The 22,634-nt window shown below is 41.8% G+C and overlaps 1 protein-coding gene across 11 annotated transcripts in view; it reads left to right on the top strand.

Moving 5' to 3' along the window:
- ADAMTS12 (ADAM metallopeptidase with thrombospondin type 1 motif 12) overlaps positions 1 to 22,634 on the top strand; it is a 395,312-nt gene that overhangs the window by 252,005 nt on the left and 120,673 nt on the right. For 10 of the 11 annotated variants that reach the window (XM_086361321.1, XM_086361330.1, XM_086361323.1 and 7 more), the window contains 2 exons: positions 4,556 to 4,689; positions 16,348 to 16,468. In XM_086361321.1, coding sequence (XP_086217447.1) covers positions 4,556 to 4,689; positions 16,348 to 16,468 — 255 coding nt within the window. Of the gene's footprint in view, positions 1 to 4,555; positions 4,697 to 16,347; positions 16,469 to 22,634 lie in introns of all 11 variants that reach the window. The other variant, XM_086361332.1, reaches the window with a different exon arrangement.

Genomic DNA, 22,634 nt, shown 5'->3' with positions numbered 1-22,634 from the left:
TACCCTTTGTTACATTGGTGGGCTTCTCACTGCGGTGACTTCTGTCGCTGAGCACAGGCTCTAAGGCATGCAGGCTAATTAGTTGTGGCGCCTGGGCTCGGTTGACCAGGGTGTGGGGATCTTCCCAGATCAGAGATCAAACCCATGTCCCCTGCATTGGCAGGTGAATTCTTACCCACTGGACCACCAGGGAAGCCCCTCAAGGCTCATTTTTATGACTGAGTGGATGATCTCTCAGGATGGAGTTGAACCTTTTGCCACTCTGTCCAGAACTTTCTCCATAACAGTGTTGATCACTGCCACGGCTGTTACTAAGTACTCATGGGTTAAGAGCCTTTTCTGAGTATAATAATCTACTAGTATTCACTGGGAAAGGTTAATGGTAATCACATTAAAACAACTGCTGTATGCCAGATACCTTATTCCAGGTTTCAGGGTGTTATCCTCTGACAGTCCCTTCCATGCAAAGACCAAGAAGGCCCTGGGCAAGACGGAAGCATCAGGGCTGGAATTTGAACCCCTATGACTCTTAACTCCAAAGATAGCGTGAAGGAGAGACTCCCAGGTTGTGCTCATTTCTGCTCCTCTTTCTCCTTTCGGTCCTCACCAGCATGTGTCCTGGCTCCTCTTTCTCACAGCGTGCTTGGCAGTAGTAGCTGATCAATGCACAGATGCCTGCAGTGCTCTTGAGGACATCGCAGTCTGGTTGAGGGGATTGTAAAATCTGTAGTCTTAGGAGCACAGAGCTGCGGAGACCTCAACAGGCATTGTAGGAGTGGAACAGCTTTGAACCAGGCCCACAGTCACAGAAAAGGAAAGTCATGGGGCCACCTACTGACCTAGCAGGGTGTAGAAGTCTTTATACGAAATTGACAAGACAGCAATTGTTTAGAAAATAGTAAAACAAAGCATGAAATCAGTGCAGAATTGATTAGAAATGGCATCATGGAGTAATCTGAAGGAGAAGAGGATATTTCAAGAAAGATTTGTGTATGTGTGGGAAACAGAATTTGAGCCAGCATTACAAAACACAGGTCTTTTGACTGTTCTGAAAGAGGATTGGAATGATAAATGCATAGCTTATGGGGCAAGGACCTTCAGAATTCACCAGGTCATGATAAGGAGGTGAAATCAACAACCATGGCAGCTGTCATTTGTCAAACACTTACTGTACACCAGGTACCACACTGAGTGCTTGACACACAATCTCTGCCTTAATCTTCACATTTACCCTGCAAAGTAGATATCATTATCCCCAATTTTCAGATGAGGAACTGAGTCACAGAAAGATTAAGTAGCTTTCTCAGGGTAATATTAGACCTTCATGAATTTTTATGTCTCTGCTCTCTGTAGAAGTCATGGCTCCAGAGGCTAGTGATTCTCACCATATTTAAGACCCATGAAAGATTTTTAAAATGGAGTTCAGTGAGTATTCTGTCAAGTTTGTTTCTCAGATGTGATCTGTGAATAAATGCATTGTCTAAGAGGAAAAAGAGTGGTTACTTGAAAGGTCTCATTAAAGCATTTCTTTTTTGTTAAAAATAATTGTGTGTGTGTAGGTTGGGGCTAATAGAGTGAGTGCTAAGCTGAATCATCAGGTTTTACTCCGTCACTCATACTGTGAGATCTTGGAACACTTAATCTCTCTGGGCCTAAAATTTTCTCTTCTAAATGAAGATAATAAGAGAACTAACATCCTCAGGTGGTTGTGATTGTTAGAATGAGATAACATAACGAATGCAAAGCACAAGATCTGGCAAATAATGTTCAGGTAATACACTGGCTGTTATTTTAACAAGCAAAAATTCCTGTTAACTCACTAAGTAACACCCACCAAATCTCTGAATAGTTGTATCCTTCAGGAAGTGAGTCAAACAGCACAAGCCCAGAGGGAATATAACTAAGGCAAACATTGGAATTTCACCACTTTGGAATTCAAAATGCCTTTGGATGGGGGTTTTACTGGCTGCAAAGACCCATTTTTACAACCCTGAGAGTGAGTGTTTTCTTAAAATTTGCACCCGTAGGCACCTCTGGGCTTCCCTGGTGGCTCAGCTGTGAAGAATCCACCTGCAGTGTGGAAGACCTGGGTTTGATCCTGGGGTTGGGAAGATCCCCTGGAGAAGGGAACGGTTACCCACTCCAGTATTCTGGCCTGGAGAATTCCATGGACTGTATAGTCCATGGGGTCACAAACAGTCAGATGTGACTGAGTGAATTTCACTTTTCAGTTTAGGCACCTCTAGTCCCAGCCCTCCCAGCAGGCTGAACAGGTAATTCCTTTAGAAAAGCTCCACAATAATTCAGGGGTGCTTCCTCTTTGGGTTTAATGTGTCCCGATATCAATACAAAATCTCAAATCTAAATTCTAAAGCTCAAATCAAAGCCTCATTTAAAAGTGCTTCCCTGGCCTCCATCCTTCTGCTTGACAGGCTGATATTTCTGTGGTTGCTTCCCAGATCACTTGGACTCAGCACACCTGGGTGGATGCTCTCATCTCTGAAAGAGCAAAATTGCTCCCAGGTGGCTCCTCTAAGCACTGCTATTCCAGTTCAGGCAGTGACAGAACAAATCATGCTGCCAGGAGTGAAGATTTACAGTAACCCTGGGCTATGCCTTGTTCCTGGAATCTTCTGGTCCTTTGCTGTTGACGCTTTGTGGAGTGATCGCTCCAACTCATGTTAACTTCATTCGTATTCTCAGACAAATTATCCACTACACTTTATATAAAATCAGTTGGTATTCTTTATGCACTTTTACCTTTCTCCTTTGAGTTTTGAGCAGATGCTTTAGAAGCTCTGACTCAAATTTCTCCCGAGTTTCCGTGTTTGAGTTTTGCTCATAGTTAGATTTGTGTAAGTTGTACATTTTTATTTCTTCACCACGTGGATCATGGCATCCCTGAGTACCCACACCTAGAGCTGTGCACACTGGCTTGCATTTGGGGCCCAGCCACACTGTGTAAGTTGTACATTTTTATTTCTTCACCACGTGGATCATGGCATCCCTGAGTACCCACACCTAGAGCTGTGCACACTGGCTTGCATTTGGGGCCCAGCCACACTGAGGTGTGTTCATGGCAAATGGACTGATGGCTGGTCTCATCAAACCCTCAGCTGGTCACAACACCAAGAAATTAACAGCACGTTCCCCAGGAAACAGACCCAGAAGAGATCCCAAAAAGACATTTCTGAAGGGGATAATCTTAGATTTTTAACTTAAAAAAAAAAGACATAATATTCAAAGAAAATTACCATTTGAACTCTTATAGGGCTTCCTAGGTGTCCTAGTGGTAAATAACCCGCCTGCCAATGCAGGAGACCTAAGAAACAGGGATTCGATTTTTGGGTCATTGAAGATCCCCTTGAGGAAGGCATGGCAACCAACTCCCGTATTCTTGCCTGGAGAATCCCATAGGCAAAGGAACCTGGCAGTCTACAATCCATAGAATGGCAAAGAGTGGAACATGACTGAAGTGACTTAGCATGCATGCTGCTGCTGCTGCTGCTAAGTTGCTCAGTTGTGTCTGACTCTGTGCGACCCCAGAGACGGCAGCCCACCAGGCTCCGCCGTCCCTGGGATTCTCCAGGCAAGAACACTGAAGTGGGTTGCCATTTCCTTCTCCAATGCAGGAAAGTGAAAAGTGAAAAGGAAGTCACTCAGTCGTGTCCAACTCTTAGTGACCCCATGGACTGCAGCCTTCCAGGCTCCTCCATCCATGGGATTTTCCAGGCAAGAGTACTGGAGTGGGGTGCCATTGCCTTTTCCGAGCATGCATGCATGTACATGTATTACCTATTAAAATTTTTAAGGCAATTTATGTTTTGAAAGTTATCTCCTTTTCTGGTTATTCTAAGTACTTACAAATAGATATGAATTTTATTATATAAATCTTTAGAACATTTATATGTGGGAGATCACCCATCTTCATTCACAAGTGAACAGAAAATTGGGCCTTAAAATGGATTCAATGCAGGACCTAGCACAGTGGGAGGGACCACTGTGATAAGCAGGTTGGCTTCTGCTTTGGATAAAACACAGATCTTTTGTTTCTATGTGGTTGTAAACCTGTGTCCAAGGACTTCTTGAAGAGAGTAAGGGAGAATATTTGTTGGGTTGGTTTATGATAGAGGCAGTGGTATTAGTAATGAGCTGGCCCGCATGGAAGGATCTCCCACAGTGGTCTGCTTACTTTGCTGCAAAGAGTAGGCAAGCATCATGCTTGTCTGCAGTCTGGCACCTCTGCTTTCTACTACTTATTTTCTAGGTTAACCCCAGATACTCAGTACCTTATTTTTATAAGCACAGTTCAACATTGGGTTGAAAGGTCTCCTCATTTGTTACAAAAGATAGCATTTTAAAGCAGTCTTCCCAGTTTAATTTATTGTAAACCTCCTTAAAAGAAAGAAGTCCCCATTACAGCATGTGTCATAGAAAGGTGGAGGATGGGAATCTTCAGATTGATGACACCTGGGGGGTCCTGTGTACAAATCCTGGGGGAAGGGTGCTGGGCTGGGAAGCTCATTTGTGAGCATTTGTCTCTTTTTCACTTCAGCACGTCCTTGTGAGCTCTACTGCCGACCCATAGATGGCCACTTTTCCGAGAAAATGCTGGATGCTGTCATTGATGGTACCCCTTGCTTTGAAGGCGGCAACAGCAGAAATGTCTGTATTAATGGCATGTGTAAGGTATTGGGTATGTTTCCTTAATCTACAACTTTATAAAATCGTGATTTTTTATTAATTTGGAAAGTTAAATGTTTTAATCTTTTGCTTTTGTGGTATTTGCATGTGGACTGGTATTTTTATACAGTCTGAGACAAGACTTTTCAGTGTTCATCAAGGTCACAGTTAGAAACCAAATGTCCTCCTGCTGTTGTCTTCATTTCTTGAGCTGTTGACGCGCTCTGTGATATTTCAGGCATGGAGCTGAGTCAAATTGAAGAAGAATCAAATTATTCTTCTGAGGAATAATTCTTTGGAGGAATTATTAGGAAAAGGCAACTCGAATTATTTCAGTGGCTTTGAATTACTCATTGGTTACTTGCCAACAGTAAATTTGAGGAAAAACTAATAAACAACTCTATAGTGTTTTTCACAAAGCATTTTGATATTTAATTCACCTTGATCACCAACATGATCACCTTAGAAAGAGAGATGGCATGACAGATAATTATAAACCAGGTCTTCTGATATCAGTTTAACTTTTCACATTGACTCCATTAGGAAACTCTTGCCTTTATATAAATTACTTGGGTCTGATTTTTAATCAGACTCAGCATCACGGACTCAATGGATATGGGTTAGAGCAAGCTCTGGGACTTGGTGATAGACAGGGCAGCCTGGTGTGCTGCAGTCCATGGGGTCACAAGGAGTCAGACATGACTGAGTGACCAAACTGATTTTTTAATGCCTTTATATGTACAACCACTGAGGAATTTCTCCCATTGCTTACAGTCTATTTTGCAAGGAACTAAGGAACAAGTTTTGAGATCCAGTACTTGGTCATAAACCTCAGTTTAAGGAGGAGGTGTTTTGGGGACATCCCTGATGGTCCCATGATTAAGACTCAGTGCTTCCATAGCTGAGGGCACGGGTTTGATCCCTGGTCAGGGAACTAAGATCCCACATGCCATGCACCATGGCCAAAAATAAATAAAGAGAAGGTGTTTTTAATCAATGAAAGAAAAGCTATATGAAAATAACTAAGTATTAGTAAAGCATAAGGGCTTGTTTTCTTCAAGAAAATTAGAGATACCAAGGGAACATTTCATGCTATGATGAGCTGGATAAAGGACAGAAATGGTATGGACCTAACAGAAGCAGAAGAGATTAAGAAGAGGTGGCAAGAATACACAGAAGAACTGTGCAAAAAAGATCTTCATAACCCAGATAATCACGATGGTATAATCACTCATCTAGAGCCAGACATCCTGGAATGTGAAGTCAAGTGGGCCTTAGAAAGCATCACTACGAACAAAGCTAGTGGAGGTGATGGAATGCCAGTGGAGCTATTTCAAGTCCTTAAACATGATGCTGTGAAAGTGCTGCACTCAATATGCCAGCAAGTCTGGAAAACTCAGCAGTGGCCACAGGATTGGAAAAGGTCAGTTTTCATTCCAATCCCAAAGAAAAGCAATGCCAAAGAATGTTCAAACTACCGCACAATTGCACTCATCTCACACGCTAGTAAAGGAATGTTCAAAATTCTCCAAGCCAGGCTTCAGCAATACGTGAACTGTGAACTTCCAGATGTTCAAGCTGGTTTTAGAAAAGGCAGAGGAACCAGAGATCAAACTGCCAACATCTGCTGGATCATCGAAAAAGCAAAAGAGTTCCAGAAAAACATCTATTTCTGCTTTATTGACTATGCCAAAGCCTTTGACTGTGTGGATCACAACAAACTGTGGAAAATTCTGAAAGAGATGGGAATACCAGACCATCTGACCTGCCTCTTGAGAAACCTATATGCAGGTCAGGAAGCAACAGTTAGAACTGGACATGGAACAACAGACTGATTCCAAATGGGAAAAGGTATACATCAAGGCTGTATATTGTCACCCTGCTTGTTTAACTTATATGCAGAACATCATGAGAAACACTGGGCTGGAAGAAGCACAAGCTGGAATCAAGATTGCCGGGAGAAATATCAATAACCTCAGATATGCAGATGACACCACCCTTATGGCAGAAAGTGAGGAGGAACTAAAAAGCCTCTTGGTGAAAGTGGAGAGTGAAAAAACTGGCTTAAAGCTCAACATTCAGAAAATGAAGATCATGGCATTCGGTCCCATCACTTCATGGGAAATAGATGGAGAAACAGTGGAAACAGTGTCAGACTTTATTTTGGGGGGCTCCAAAATCACTGCAGATGGTGACTGCAGCCATGAAATTAAAAGACGCTTACTCCTTGGAAGGAAAGTTATGACCAACCTAGATAGCATATTCAAAAGCAGAGATATTACTTTGCCAACAAAGGTCCATCTTGTCATGGCTATGGTTTTTCCAGTGGTCATGTATGGATATGAGAGTTGGTCTGTGAAGAAGGCTGAGCACTGAAGAACTGATGCTTTTGAACTGTGGTGTTGGAGAAGACTGTTGAGTGTCCCTTGGACTGCAAGGAGATCCAACCAGTCCATTCTGAAGGAGATCAGCCCTGGGATTTCTTTGGAAGGAATGATGCTAAAGTTGAAACTCCAATACTTTGGCCACCTCATGCGAAGAGTTGACTCATTGGAAAAGACTCTGATGCTGGGAGGGATTGGGGGCAGGAGGTGAAGGGGATGACAGAGGATGAGATGGCTGGATGGGGTCACTGACTTGATGGACATGAGTCTGAGTGAACTCCGGGAGTTGGTGATGGACCGGGAGGCCTGGCGTGCTGTGATTCATGGGGTCGCAAAGAGTCGGACACGACTGAGCAACTGAACTGAACTGAACTGAAGGGCTTAGTGCTTAGGCTCTAGAATCTGAACCCAGTACCACTATTTCCAAGATGTGTAACTCTGTACATCTTTTTAAGACTCATTTATCTTTCATAGAATTGAGATATTAACATATTTTTAGATTAAATAGAGTTTTATATGTAAAGCCCTTAACAGAGCCCATGGCACACCAAAAACTCTTAATGTATTTTACTCATTTTTGCAAGTAATTGTCACAGTTTTTCCACTGGACTGAGTTATCACCATGAGACGATCCTGGCCGTCAGTGTTTAGCACCCTGGGAAGGTGAATTTATCACCCTGCAGGTGCTGATGGACTTATTCCAGTCCTGACCAAGGCACAGGGAGGCAGTGTATGTTTCCCAGGACTGAGTGAGCTAACAGCAAGTCATAATCGGACTCTAAATTAGAAGGAACTCAGGCAAAATTCTCTTCCTGACACACTAATTACCATTGTAGCTGCAAAGAGCCAAAAATAATTAATATATTTTAGGTTAGGTCTGTTCCCCAGAGTGGGAAAAAGTTTGGCTAATTTAGGCCCCAACAGCCCCATGGCCATTTAATACAGTGGTTTTCCGTCTGGCTGCCTATTAGAATCAGCTGGAGAGCTTTTAAAACCCATACTGATATCTGGCTCTATCTCCACCCTATTAATTCAGAAATCACCTGGATGTGGAGACTAGGCATTGGTATTTTTAAGACTCCTCAGGTGATTGCCATATGCTGTTAGGGCTGAGAACTTTAGTCATCAAGAAATGAATGTGATGCTAAAATTATCTTTTAGACCTAAAAACCTTTGCCTGTATAGAGACTGTCTTTAGCTTTTGATGGAAAAAGCAAGTAGTTTGAACGGAAACATAAGGGGTGTAGGATATCTCTCTTGAAGCCAATTAAATCAGCTTAATAGAATAAGTCAGATTCTCTCAGCTTGCTTTTTTCTTTCTAGAAACCAGTTAAGGTCTTTTAGAAACATTAATTACTTTATGTCTATACCACACTGAGATAAGTTTTTAAGCTGAGAAATTATGTCAAATCAAATTTACCTTAATAGCCTGAATGCAATTTATCTTTTAAAGATCCAAATTGTAGTTATTTTCAGCTTTTGTTAGTCTTTTTATTCATTTACTACAGTTTTTTTTCAAAGGGAACTGAACATGTATTGAAAGGAAAAGTTATACCATCAGAAAAAAATGTATATGGTATCTGATTCATCTTTGTGTATATGAAAATGCTTGCCTATGGTCATATAAATACCTGCTATAGTTGCTTATGCTCATATATTTAGCTATTTTGAAATAATGATGTTTGCCACCATTTTGGCATGTTAGATTTGCAGATTTTGTTGTCAAGGGGGTTATTGAATGTTGATCAGAACTGAATTTTTTTAGGAGAAGTAACTCTGTGTTCCTCTCCCATTTTTTTTTTTAACCTGTACTGAATTTCTAAGCTTCTTTTTTTTCTATTTATTGGATTTTTTTCTACTATTTAATTTACCCTCTGTATCTACACAAGACTAAGATTTTAAGTGGTATTTGCAGTCAAATTATTTTCTCCTGTCCTTTTTTGGGAAAGATTTACACTCACCTTCTGCTAGATTTTTTAGTGTTAATGGATACAGCATCCTCAGAGTTCTTTCTCGTTTAAAAATATGTATAAATTTGCTTTTTTCTTGAAGGACACTTGACTGGGTACAAAATTTGGGGCATCACACTGTCTTTCCCCCTAAATTTTGTAAATATTGCTCTTCTCTCTTCTGCTGTTGAATTCTCATATGAAGTACAGGGCTGGGCTAATACCTCTCCCTAGGTAACTTGGTATCTTCCTTTCTTTTTATGTAATTTACTTTTTATTGAAGTATAGTTGACTTACAGTGTTTCAGGCATTCAGCAAAGTAATTCAGTATGCTGTGCTGTGCTATGCATAGTTGTTCAGTTATGTCCAACTCTTTGCCACCCCATGGGCTGTAACCTGTCAGGCTCCTTTGTTCATGGGGATTCTCCAGGCAAGAATACTGGAGTGGGTTGCCATGCCCTCCTCCAGGGAATCTTCCCAACCTAGGGATTGAACCCAGATCTCCCGCATTACAGGTAGATACTCTCTGAGCCACCAGGGAAGCCCAAGAATACTGGAGTCAGTAGCCTATGCCTTCTTCAGGGGATCTTCTGGACCCAGGAATCAAACTGGGGTCTCCTGTATTGTAGGACGATTCTTTACCAGCTGAGTTACCAGGGAATGAATATATATATATATATATATATATATGCTTTTTCAGATTCTTATCCACTATAGGTTATTACAAGGTATTGAATATTGTTCCTTGTGCTGAATAGTAGGTAGAGATCAATAGGTAGCATCTATACAGTAGCTTATTGTTTATGTATTTCATTTAGGGTAGTATGTATCTGTTAATCTCAGATCCCTAATTTATCCCTCTAGCCTCTTTCCCTTTTGGTAGCTAAGTTTGTTTTCTGTGTCTGTGAGTCTATTTCTGTTTCATAAATAAGTTACTTTGTATCATTTTTGTTGATTCCACATATAAGTGATATCATGGTATTTGTCTTTCTCTAACTTACGTCACTTATATGACAATCTCTAGGTCCATCGATATGGCTGCAAATGACATTATTTCATTCTTCTTTGCATGCATGTTTCTTCATATGTCCAACTCTTTGTGACACTATGGACTGTAGCCTGCCAGGCTCCTCTGTCCATGGGATTCTCTAGTCAAGAATATTGGAGTGGATTGCCATTCCCTTTTCCAGGGGATCTTCCTGACCCAGGGATCAAACCTGTTATGTCTCCTGAATTGCAGGCCAGTTCTTTACTACTAGCGCCCCCTGGTCTGAGTGATATTCCATTGTACATATACACCACATTGTCTTTATCCATTCATTTATTGATGGACATTTAGGTTGCTTCCACACCTTGACTACTATAAATAATGTTGCTATGAATACTGGGGTTCATGTGTCTTTTTGAGTTAGAGTTTCTTTGGATATATGCACAAGAATAGGATTATTGGATCATTTGGCAACTCTATTTTTATCTTTTAAGGGAATCTCTGTAGTGTTCTCCAGAGTGGCTGCACCAATTTGCATTCCCACCAATGATGTAGGATGGTTACCTTTTCTCTGCACCCTCTCCAGCATTTATTATTTGTAGACTTTTCAAGGATGGCCATTCTGACCAGTGTAAGGTGATGCCTCATTGTAGTTTTGATTTGCATTTGGCTAATTAGTGACGTTGAGTGTATTTTCATGTACTTATTGGCTATCTGTTTATCTTCTTTGAGAAATGTCTATTTAGGTCTTCTATTTTGTTATTTGATTTATTTCTTTTTGCTGTTGAGCTGTATAAGCTGTTTGCTTATTTTAGAAATTAGTCCCTTGTCAGTTGCCTCATTTACTAATATTTTCTCCCATTCCATAGGTTGTCTTTTCATTTTCTTTATGGTTTCCTTTGCTGTGCAAAAGCTTTTAAGTTTGATATGGTCCCATTTGTTTATTTTTGCTCTTGTTTCCATTACTCTAGGAGATGGATCCAAAACAATATTGCTGTGATTTATGTCAAAGAGTATTCTGCCTGTGTTTTCCTCTAGGAGTTTTTGAGTATCTGGTCTTACACTTAGGTCTTTAATCCATATTGAGTTTATTTTTGTATATGATATTAGAGAATGTTCTAATTTCACTCTTTTACATGTAGCTGTCGAGTTTTCTCAGCATCACTTATTGAAGAGTCTTTTCCCCATTGCATAATCTTGCCTCCTTTTTCATGTTAACTGACCATAAATGCATGGGTTTATTTCTGGCCTTTCTATTCTCTGAACTTCTAAGCTTATTTATCACAGATACAAATTTAAACAATGACTTTCAGGATGTCATTTATTTTTAATCACAAGTATGACATGCAATAAGCTTTTAAATATATGAACAGATATTCCCACCCCTCTTCCTACTATCCCAGCTTTGCAGTCTTACCTGCTGTCTTAAGACAGGATACCAGTCTTCCAGCTCACTCACCCTTTTGGTAACCAGTTCTCTGACTTTCAGTTCCTTTGCTCTTCCCTTTTCTCCCAGTCAGTGCAGCTTTGGCTTCATTTCCTTCCCAATCAGCCTTGATGCCTTGAACTGTCATATCAACCATCCCTTGGTCTTCTCTTAGCCATCCATCAGCCTCTCACCCTAGGACCCTGATTCTGATCAACCTACCATAATGATTTTTGCCTTTATAATAAGTTTACTGTACACTTCTTAAAATAATAATTTGCCTTTGTGAATTCCCTTATAAATCAGTGTTTTTCACCCCCACTGAGTCCTCAGGCTTCCCTGACAGTCTTCCTACCTGTCGTAAGTTAGCTTCGCTTCTCATTGCTCTCACCATCTTTCCAACTCCTCTTTGTTCTCTGTCATGGCCATTTTGGCCAACTCAGTGATTGGCTGAACACCCAGGTGGCAATTTCTCTGGGCCAACTATCTCTCCAGAAGACCAGATCCAGGCTCCTGGCCCTTAGTGTTATGGTAAGAAAGCATTACTGCTGCTGTCCCATTTGTTAAAGGACAATGTCATTTACCTGTTCTCAGTTAAGCATAACTGGCCCTATCTTCACACTAAAGTTCCATTGGCTGGGAATGAATCTCATCTTGGAACCAGGCATTCTTCCAGTCTCTGCCTTTGCCAAGGGACTGCAGAAAGAAATAACGACATTCTCAGTGGATAAGGTCAAGGCACCAGTTGGTATTTCAGTCTTGTTATATGAGAATTTCCTAAGTAAAACAGTGTTAACTCATGATGAAAAAATGAGAATTAGGTAAGAAAATACGTTACTTATTTACTTACATAGGGGTAAAAGCCCCACTGAAAGACTGGGACCTGATTTCTCTATGTAATACTCAAGATAGGATACTCTTCAGTTCAGATGACAGGGCCAAGAACTGGTGATACACTTCTGCACAGGAAAGGAAATAGCCATCGGAGTAAAGAGGCAACCTACAGAATGGGAGAAAAATTTGCATACTATATATATAATAAGAAGTTAATATCTAAAACATATGAGAAACTCCTACAATTCAATAGCAGAAGAATAACCTGATTTAAAAATGAACAAAAGACTTGAATAGACATTTCTCCAAAGAAGATATGCAAATGGCCAACAGATATGTGAAAAGGTGCTCAACATCATTAAACATGAGAAATACAAGTGAAACTCATGAGCTATCACCTCACAGCTGTTAGGATGGCTGTTACCAACACATATGAGATAGTGAGTACTGGTGTGGATGTGGAGAAATTGGAATCCTGTGCACCGTTGGTGGGAATGTACAGTGATGCAGCCACTATGGAAAAAAATTAAAAAATTAAAAATAATTTAGTTTTAATTAAATTTAAATATTTAATTTTGATTAAATTTAAATATTTAATTTTGATTAAATTAAAATACTTAGATACATATTTAACTTTAATTAAATTTAAATATTTAGTTTGTGATTAAAATTTAATTTTTACCATAAGACCTAACAATTCCAGTTCTAGGTATATATCCAAAGGAATGAAATCAGGATCTTAAAATGATATCTGGACTTCCAAGTTCATAGTGACATTATTCACACTAGTCAAGATATGAATGGGAAAAAAAAAAAAAAAAGATATGAATGGAAACAACCCAGATGTTCATCAATAAATGAATGGATAAAGAAAATGTGGTATATGCATATCATAGAATAGTGTTCAACTTTAAAAAAGAAGTAAATTCTGTCATTTTGGCAATATGAATGAGCCTAGGAACATTATGCTAAGTGAAACAGGTGAATCACAGAAGGACAAATGCTACAAGATTCTACATATAGGAGAATCTAAAATAGTCAAACTCACTGAGACAGAGAACAGTGGTTGCTAAGGGAACAATGGAGAGTTGCTGTTCAACAAGTATAAAATTTCACTTACACAAGATGAATATGGCTTGAGCTTTGCTATACAATGTATTGCCTGTGGTTAACAACACTCTATTGTTCCCTTAAAAACTTATGAAATGGGTAGATCTCATGTTAAGTGTTCTTACCATACACACAAAAAAAGGGATACAAGAAAACTTTTGGATCAGATGGATATGTCTATTGCCTTAATTGTGACGATGGTTTCACAGGTGTTTGTATGAGTCCAAACTCATCAAATTATAAAATTAAATATGTATAGTATTTTATATATCAGCTACACCCCAAGAAAGCTGTTTAAAAAAAAAAGAAATAGTGATAGGAAATTAGAGTGATTTCCTTTTGTAAAGAAATGCAGCCTGTGGGGTGGCTGTCTGACCTCCTAAGAGTCACCAGGAGGAGAGCCTTCCTGGAGTCGTCGTTGCATTGGTGGCAGCAGCACAGCCCACTCTGACCTGCTGAAGGCAGAAAGACAGTGTTATCCATCGTAGCCCTGTTGCCAGATCACAGGGCACGGAAGAAAGGGATGTCTGTTCGTTTTTCCTTGAGAGCCTTACAGGTTCTGTGTAGTCAGGAGGCTGGGCTTCCACCTTCCAAGCCTTCGGTTCTGTACTCAGTTCAGCTTTGACTGTGCTGTGCGCGGCTGCTGGAGGAGCAGAGGGTGAAGTCTCCACCAGCACCATGTGCTGTGCTCTGGGTCAGCATCTGACGGGGGTGTGTTTCCTTCCCCACCCCTGCCCCCCGAGGGATGCAGGCAGATATTGGTGGAGGAGAAAGATGTGCTCGAGGTGTTTGTTTTTCTGAACTTCTTTCCTTTTTCTTCATGTTTTCCCACTATTTTTTGGCACTCCATGCTGCTTGCAGGCTCTTAGTTCCCCAACCAAGGATTTCACCCATGGCCCCTACAGTGGAAACTCAGAGTCTTAATCACTGGACCACCAGGGAAGTCCCTCTTCATATTTTTTAATCCATTCCCCTCTTGGTACAGATGTTTAAAAACACTTTACTATGTTGCAAAGTATGTTTCCCTGGCTCGTTCCAAATTAGTGAAGAAATGAAGTCGCTGGGAATAGGATGTGTAAAGTTTAGCTTATTAGAAGATGATCAAGCTTGACATAAATACATCACTTGTGAAGGGCTGGCATTTTACCTATAGCCACTAAAGGCACATATCCAGACTGTTTCTTTCCTTCCCATCGTGATTAGTGTGATTGAGTTTTTTAAATCTCTTAGCATTTTGTGCGGAGAAGGCAATGGCACCCCACTCCAGTACTCTTGCCTGGAAAATCCCATGGATGGAGGAGCCTGGTGGGCTTCCGTCTATGGGGTCGCACAGAGTTGGACACAACTGAAGCGACTTAGCAGCAGCAGCATTTTGTGTTTCCCAATTGAGTCAAGTGGCACAATCTTCAAACATAAAGAAAGTCAGAGATGGTTAAACTGAGGAATGGTGCCATTTTCTATCTGTGGGCATTCATCCTCTATTTAGCTAGTGGAGGGAGAATATATTTAAAGACCTAAATGGTTATTCCTTTCAGGCAATTCAAGGTGGCTTTAAAGTAAGAAAGGAACTTATCTTTGAGAGAGAGAAAAAAACTACTTGGGCACAATTCTTCTTCCCAAACAGAAAAGACAAATCCCACTAAGAGATTATGATGTGTTTTTCCCTTTTTCTATCATTGAAATGTAGTTAAGGAATACAAGCCATAGAAAAGAGCCAGCAACAAAGGACTTCAGCGGAAGCTCACGTGTTTCATGACTTTCCATCTGAATGTTACCATTCTTGGGTATCTGATGCCACCAAACACCCCAAGTTTAATATTCTCCTTTCCAGTATGGATATTGGATGAGAAAGACTTGGTTGTACTGGTAGGCAGAGGAGAAGGAAGATGGAGAGGGAAGGATGATGGTTGGGAAGGACCAACAGACAGAACACTGAGAAAGGATCGGGTCCAGGGCACATGAGCAAGATTAGTCCTGGCTCAGGGGAGAAACAACCAGTTTCTCCTGTGTAGTTGGAAGGAAGGAGGTCAGGATGGCTGGGATACTATAAGTGTGACGTGTAGTAGGGGCTGGGGTCATAGGAGGCTCCCAAGAGTCTGATGTGGGTCTGCACGGCCGAGATCTCATCCTGTGTGGGACTGGAGTGGTCTCAGCATGAAACCAGGGAAGCAAAGGGAGTGAACAACTGACTATAGGTGACAATGACTATAGCCATTGCATCATCCCTGGGAATCTCATTAGAGAGGAGAGGGCATGAGGTTTGCACATCTGAAAGAGATTCGCTGCTCCAATGACTCTTGATTCCAAGACGTTTTTCACTGTTTTGTTTTTGAAACTGTTTTCAATTCTGCTTCTGGCTCAGGGGAAACCGCAGACCCATTCAGTGCACACCTCGTTTCCCTCTAAGCAGTGTTTCCTTTATCATCAGTGGATGCTTTGAGTATTGCTCTGGCCGCCACCAGGAAAAGGAAATGTGTTTTTATAGACTCCATTTCTATTCTTTATTCTTCTTTGTGCCATGTACTGGAGAAGGAAATAGCAACCCACTCCAGTATTCCTGCCTAGAGAATCCCATGGGCAGAGGAGCCTGGTAGGTTACAATCCTTGGGCTTGCAAGAGTCGGACATGACTTAGAGACTAAACCGCCACCACCAACTGCCATGTACAAGTCAGTGGTCAGTATTTTCTGTGTCCTAATCCATGTGAGTTAGTGTTTTAGGGCACTTTCCAGTTGTTTCTTGGACACCAAGTATGTATCTTGGCTACCAACTCTGTAGTCAATACCTGATATAGGAACAATGACTAGCATGTACATTTCGTATGTAACATAACAAGTGTAAAACACATCTACCTGTCGTCAGCCCTGATCTCATCCAGAGCAAAGGGGGAAGAAGAGTCAGAGGTCCAGGGCAGGAGATGCAGGCGTGGCATCTCCTGCCCGTGTCACTCACCCTTAACCTCTCTTCTTCGCAGATGGTCGGCTGCGATTATGAGATCGACTCCAACGCCACAGAGGACCGCTGTGGTGTGTGCCTTGGGGATGGCTCAGCCTGCCAGACCGTGAAGAAGATGTTTAAGCAGAAAGAAGGATCCGGTAATAAACAAATAATTTCAGCGGCAGGGGACTGAGGATGAAGGTCAAGATGGAGTGCTATTTTTTTTTTTTTAGCAGATTGTAACTTTTTAAGCAGATTGTAACTTTCACAGAATTCAAAATAGATATAGCCTTGACTACAAAGGCTCCTTGGCAGTTGTAGAAAAGGGATTGATTGCTAAGTGACTGCAGGAAGCATTACTTTGCACTAGGGATTTAAGATGGCTGAGTGGCTGCCCACAGGACCAGGTTTAATAGTGTGATCCCTGGGAGAGGATCCAGGGCTGAAGGCCAGTGGACCAAGACCTGAGGGAGAGAAGGGATGAAAAGTTGGTGGAGGAGGATGCAGACATGGGGCAGGTTCCATAATTGAGGGCAGAGAAGCCAACAGTGGGTTTAAAGGCAGAAGAATCAGGATGTAGCTTTAGGACCAGAGGAGAAGCAAGGCAGGGTTACTTCAATTTGCTCTTATTCCCAATCCCTCCTCATAAGAGGGTCTCTCCCAGTGGTGCCTTAAGTCTCTCCAGGTGGCTTCTCCCAGCTAACATGCCCTCCTTACCCACACCCCACCCTTACTTCTCCATGATTACCTTTTTTGAGATTTCTTCCTTTAACAGCTTCAGGGTACTAATGATCTTTGGGGTTGGAGAGCTCATCACCCTCGCTCCTCCCCAGAAATAACCAGACAGGAAGGGAGTGTCATTAAGCCAGTTACATTATATGGGAGCCAGTATGGAAGTTGTTGTACTTCAGAATTTTCCCTGCCCAGGAGAGAAGGAGTTGAGACAGTACAAGGCAGCTCTCATCAATCATTGCTTGAGGCTACTCTGGGGAGGTAAGGGGTCCAGTGGTTGATTCTCTGGATTCCAAGGAAAGCAGATGCTGGGAGTAGGGAGGCCAGTGTGCTCCACCCAGGTAGAGATGGGACAGTACCCCTGTGTCCGGGCTGGGGTGACGCCCAGGGCAGAAGTCGGATCCTGGGGCACCTCCCTTCTAGACATGCTTACCACCTGGGATGAAGTGACTAAGTTCGCCCAAGAGATTATTCATTAAGTGACCTGTTGTTCCCTAGTACACATAATAGTGGATAACCCAAATTTAACTTCCATCCCCATTTTTTGATCTTTGGCTATTGAACCAGGAAGGTAAAATTGTAAAGTGAAATGCTTGTCCTGCCCTTTCAAATTACCGTTGCGGGATTATATTTCATGTCTACTATTTGAAAGCTTTATTATGCATGAGACATCTTTTGCATTTTACTAAGGATGTGAATGACAACCCATTTATCTTAAGTGTATGGTCAAGTGTCCTGTGATAGCTAATATTTATTCAGTCTTTACAAAGGTGTTATGTAAATGATTTCGTTATTTAGATATGACCTTATTTACTTGGATTAGTAAAAGTCAGACTTAAAATTGCATTCCTTTATTTAACCTCTGTTTTCTTTCTTTTTTGTGGGGCTTTGTATCTTTGGCCTCAGACGTGGTATGCTTTTAACATAATGGTGTGCATGCTTAGTCTCTCAGTTGTGTCCCACTTTTTACGACCCTCTGGACTGTAGCCCACCAGGCTTTTCTGTCCATGGGATTTTCCAGGCAAGATTACTGGAGTGGGTTGTCATTTCCTTCTCCATAACAGAGCTTCCCTGATAGCTAAGTTGGTAAAGAATCCGCCTGCAATGCAGAAGACCCCAGCTCGATTCCTGAGTCAGGAAGATCCGCTGGAGAAGGGAATAAGCTACCCACTCCAGTGTTCTTGGGTTTCCCCAGTGGCTCAGCTGGTAAAGAATCCACTCGCAATGTGGGAGACCTGGGTTCAGTCACTGGGTTGGGAAGATGCCCCAGAGAAGGGAAAGGCTATCCACTCCAATATTTTGGCCTGGAGAATTCCATGGACTGTATAGTCCATGGGGTTGCAAAGAGTCGGATACAAGTGAATGACTTTCACTTTCACTTTCTCCATAACATTATGGTAACTCTTTTGAAAAGCATAGTTTTCAGTCTCAAATCTCTACCACTTAACCTTTTAAGCCCTTAGGAAATCAGGCTTTAGTTCTGGGATCTCATCTCTGCCCTGGTGTCCTAGGGGTGAGGAAAACGGACGAGAAACATCTTGAGTTTCCCTCCCTCTACCACACCTACCTCAGAAACTGCAGTCCGTCTGGCTGTATGCCCACCACTAAGCATTTTTATCCCCATTGCCTTTCTGCTTTCTGATAGCTCTTGGCATCCAGAGAGTGTGTCAACTTTATGCTGTTTTTACCCTGATGGCTTTCTCAAAGCCCTCTGGCACGGCCACCCACAGCACAGTGGAGAAACCCAGTAAGCACTCATTCTAAACTCTGCGGCATCAGTTAGGGGTCTGTGTTCCATATACCCACTGGACACTGGCCAGAACCCACTTTTGCTACATGCCCAATAAAGCTAGAAACATTGTAAAGAAGCTGGCTGCCACCACCACCACTCCCAGATTGAGTGAGGCTAAACAGTGATGGAAAATTTTGTGAAAGGGAATCAGATTGTATTGGAGAGGATGATTTATGCAAAGGCCAAAGTCAAAAGAGAAAGTTCCTCTCCTGGAAGACACCCAATGTATTAGTTATTTTCTGTACTTGTTTACATGCTATCTTGTGTTGTTGCCCTTTTTGCACCTTATATTGTATTCTTTTTTTCTAACACAATGCAATCTGAAGGCTGAATTGTCTTTCAGGCTTTTTCTCCACTCAGCCCCAAATCAGCAAACACAAAGGATATATATGAATATATATATATATAGTAGGTATTCAATTTACTCATGTAAATTTCAGTGAAAAAAGTCTTTCATAGGGTGGATTCTATATTCCTTTGACAATAAAGGAAGCAAATCTTTATCCTCTAGTTATGTTGATGTAATATCTCAGTAGGTATTTTCTCCTAGATGTCCAGCCTGTGGTTTTGCTGGAGTGTTGTAACTCTTTTGTAGCATGAATATTATTACAATACTGCATACCCAGTATTAAAATATTGGGTTTTAAAAAATAAATAAATAAATAAAATAAAATATTGGGTTTTAGTCACTTTCTGATTCTAGCCCAAAGATTGTTATTCATTTGCTCAGTCATATCTGACTGTTTGCTAACCCATGGACTGTATCACACCAAGCTTCCCTGTCCTTCACCATCTCCTGAAGTTTGCTCAAACTTGTGTCAATTGAATCAATGATACCATCCAATCATCTCACCCTCTGTCATCTCCTTCTCTTCCTGTCTTCAAACTTTCCCAGCATCAGGGTCTTTTGCAATGAGTTGGCTCATTGATGAGCCAGCCCAAAGATGGAAATCTCTGAATCCTTCCTCTTTTTGTGCATGTCCTAAAGTATTCTTTTCTCTTTGTCTCTCCACCTAGAGCTGCTGTTGTTGACAGCAAGCTGGTCACGAGGGTCCCATTTGCCCTCAAGAGTCTGTGGCTTGTGACAGTTCCTTCTGGATAATTATTCCCAGAACAAGTGTGTGTTCATAGCTGTGACACGGGACTGTGATTGACGGAAGATGGCTTTGTTATTCCAGGACTTGTGCATTAGATCCCCAGAGCCTTGCTATCACTGTTCTTAACCATGACCTTGAAAGAAAACCAGGTATCTTTCTTCTAAGGGAAGTAAGAAACACCATCAGGCAACACTGAAAAGAAATGAACTTTGGCAACAGGTGCAGACTAGCTCTTGTGGCAAAATTATCTCCATGACTAGGAAATAACAAGAATATGTGCTCAGTCACTCACAAGGAGTCAAGAATCCTTCAAAGCTTGCATGGCCAGACTGATCCATGGCCTCTGCCTGAGTTCCTCTCTTTTTGTCCTGCTTTACTCTGGCTGTCAGCTTTTTATCCAGAAGTAGAGGTGAAAAAGTCTGCATTAGAGATGTCCATGGCAGTCATACCCAATACCTCCTCCTCTCTGGCTGCTGCTGCTTTTGATGATGGAGGCATGAAATACTGGTCAAGCCTTTTTCTATATTTTTTGTGAGTGCTTCTAAGAAACAGAGAGGATGATGTGGAGTTGAAGTATGCTCAGAGGCAAAAAGACTGGGTTACTGGTCTAGATTGCCATGGACCTTGGGGAAGCCACCCCTCTGGGCCATTTCTGAGGCCCCTTCCAATCCTCCATGGTATATTTTGTTGTCCCCCATTTCCAGCACCAAGGCTGATCATTTGTTGATATCTAAGTATTGAAGTTGGGCAGAGTTTTTCGGAGGTGTCTTTATTCATGGCTGCCCTGGAATGTCCCAACAGCTGTTTCCATCTTTCTCTGGGAAGAGGAACTCTGCTTAGTAGATCTGATGCTGCATACTAGATGGTGACATCTAGTCCTTTAAGTAAGACCATGCTTGGGGAACAAAAGGGCTATCCTCTTGTAGACCCTCCACAATAACTTCTATTTCCTCTCATGGAGAAAGAGGGGGAAAAAAATGGCATCTAGGTGTAGCACATGGTTACTGTGATGGAAAGTGTCTTCAGTTTGAAGAACTTAGGCCCAGAGTACAGGAACTCCCTGGCTCATTTGTTCATTCACTTACTTGCTCTTTTACTTGAGAAACTTAAATTGAGCACCTATTGAGTGCTTGGCATGGGGGACAGAATAGTGAATAAGATGGTGACTCTTTCCACTGCTTGTTTCCTCACACTATCTGGGTGATGGAACCACCAGGAATCCACTGTGACATTTCGCTCTTAGGGAGAATTTAAATTAGGAGTCTGTTTCAAAAGGAAGTTGGGAGAATATTAAGCCCTCTTCTTCCAAGGGCACCCTGGGCTTGCCACCCAAAGCCTTGGCCTTCATCCCAAACTCCTGCAGCCCATTCTCTTTGGTCTAGAACACTGAGCCCTTGTTGCCCAGTTCCTCAGCATGATTTATTTCCTGCTGCCTAATCTCCTTGGTTCTGTAATTCTCACTTACCTTGATCTTTAATATTCAGTTCAATTCAGTCGCTCGGTCATGTCCGACTCTTTGCAAACCCATGAATCGCAGCATGCCAGGCCTCCCTGTCCATCACCATCTCCCAGAGTTCACTCCATCTCAGGTCCATCGAGTCAGTGATGCCATCCAGTCGTCTCATCCTCTGTCGTCCCCTTGTCCTCCTGCCCCCAATCCCTCCCAGCATCAGGGTCTTTTCCAATGAGTCAACTCTTCGCATGAGGTGGCCAAAGTACTGGAGTTTCAGCTTTAGCATCATTCCTTCCAAAGAAATCCCAGGGCTGATCTCCTTCAGAATGGAGTGGTTGGATCTCCTTGCAGTCCAAGGGACTCTCAAGAGTCTTCTCCAACACCACAGTTCAAAAGCATCAATTCTTCCGTGCTCAGCTTTCTTCACAGTCCAACTTTGACATCAATACGGAAAAACCATAGCCTTGACTAGACGGACCTTTGTTGGTAAAGTAATGTCTCTGCTTTTCAATATGCTATCTAGGTTGGTCATAACTTTCCTTCCAAGGAGTAAGTGTCTTTTAATTGCATGGCTGCAATCACCATCTGCAGTGATTTTGGAGCCCCAAAAAATAAAGTCTGACACTGTTTCCACTGTTTCCCCATCTATTTCCCATGAAGTGATGGCACCAGATGCCATGATCTTCGTTTTCTGAATGTTGAGCTTTAAGCCAACTTTTTCACTCTCCACTTTCACTTTCATCAAGAGGCTTTTGAGTTCCTCTTCACTTTCTGCCATAAGGGTGGTATCGTCTGCATATCTGAGGTTATTGATATTTCTCCCGGCAATCTTGATTCCAGCTTGTGCTTCTTCCAGCCCAGCGTTTCTCATGATGTACTCTGCATAGAAGTTAAAAAAGCAGGGTGACAATATACAGCCTTGATGTACTCCTTTTCCTATTTGGAACCAGTCTGTTGTTCCATGTCCAGTTCTAACTGTTGCTTCCTGACCTGCATACAGATTTCTCAAGAGGCAGGTCAGGTGGTCTGGTATTCCAATCTCTTTCAGAATTTTCCACAGTTTGTTGTGACCCACACAGTCAAAGGCTTTGGCATAGTCAATAAAGCAGAAATAGATGTTTTTCTGGAACTCTCTTGCTTTTTCTATGATCCAGCAGATGTTGGCAGTCTGATCTCTGGTTCCTCTGCCTTTTCTAAAACCAGCTTGAATGTCTGGAAGTTCACGGTTCACATATTGCTGAAGCCTGGCT

Source organism: Bos grunniens, chromosome 20, assembly GCF_055505025.1.
Source record: "Bos grunniens cultivar Pamir isolate PY7600 chromosome 20, Bosgru_T2T1.0, whole genome shotgun sequence".
NCBI lineage: Eukaryota > Metazoa > Chordata > Mammalia > Artiodactyla > Bovidae > Bos > Bos grunniens.
This window is presented reverse-complemented; position numbering and strand designations above follow the sequence as displayed.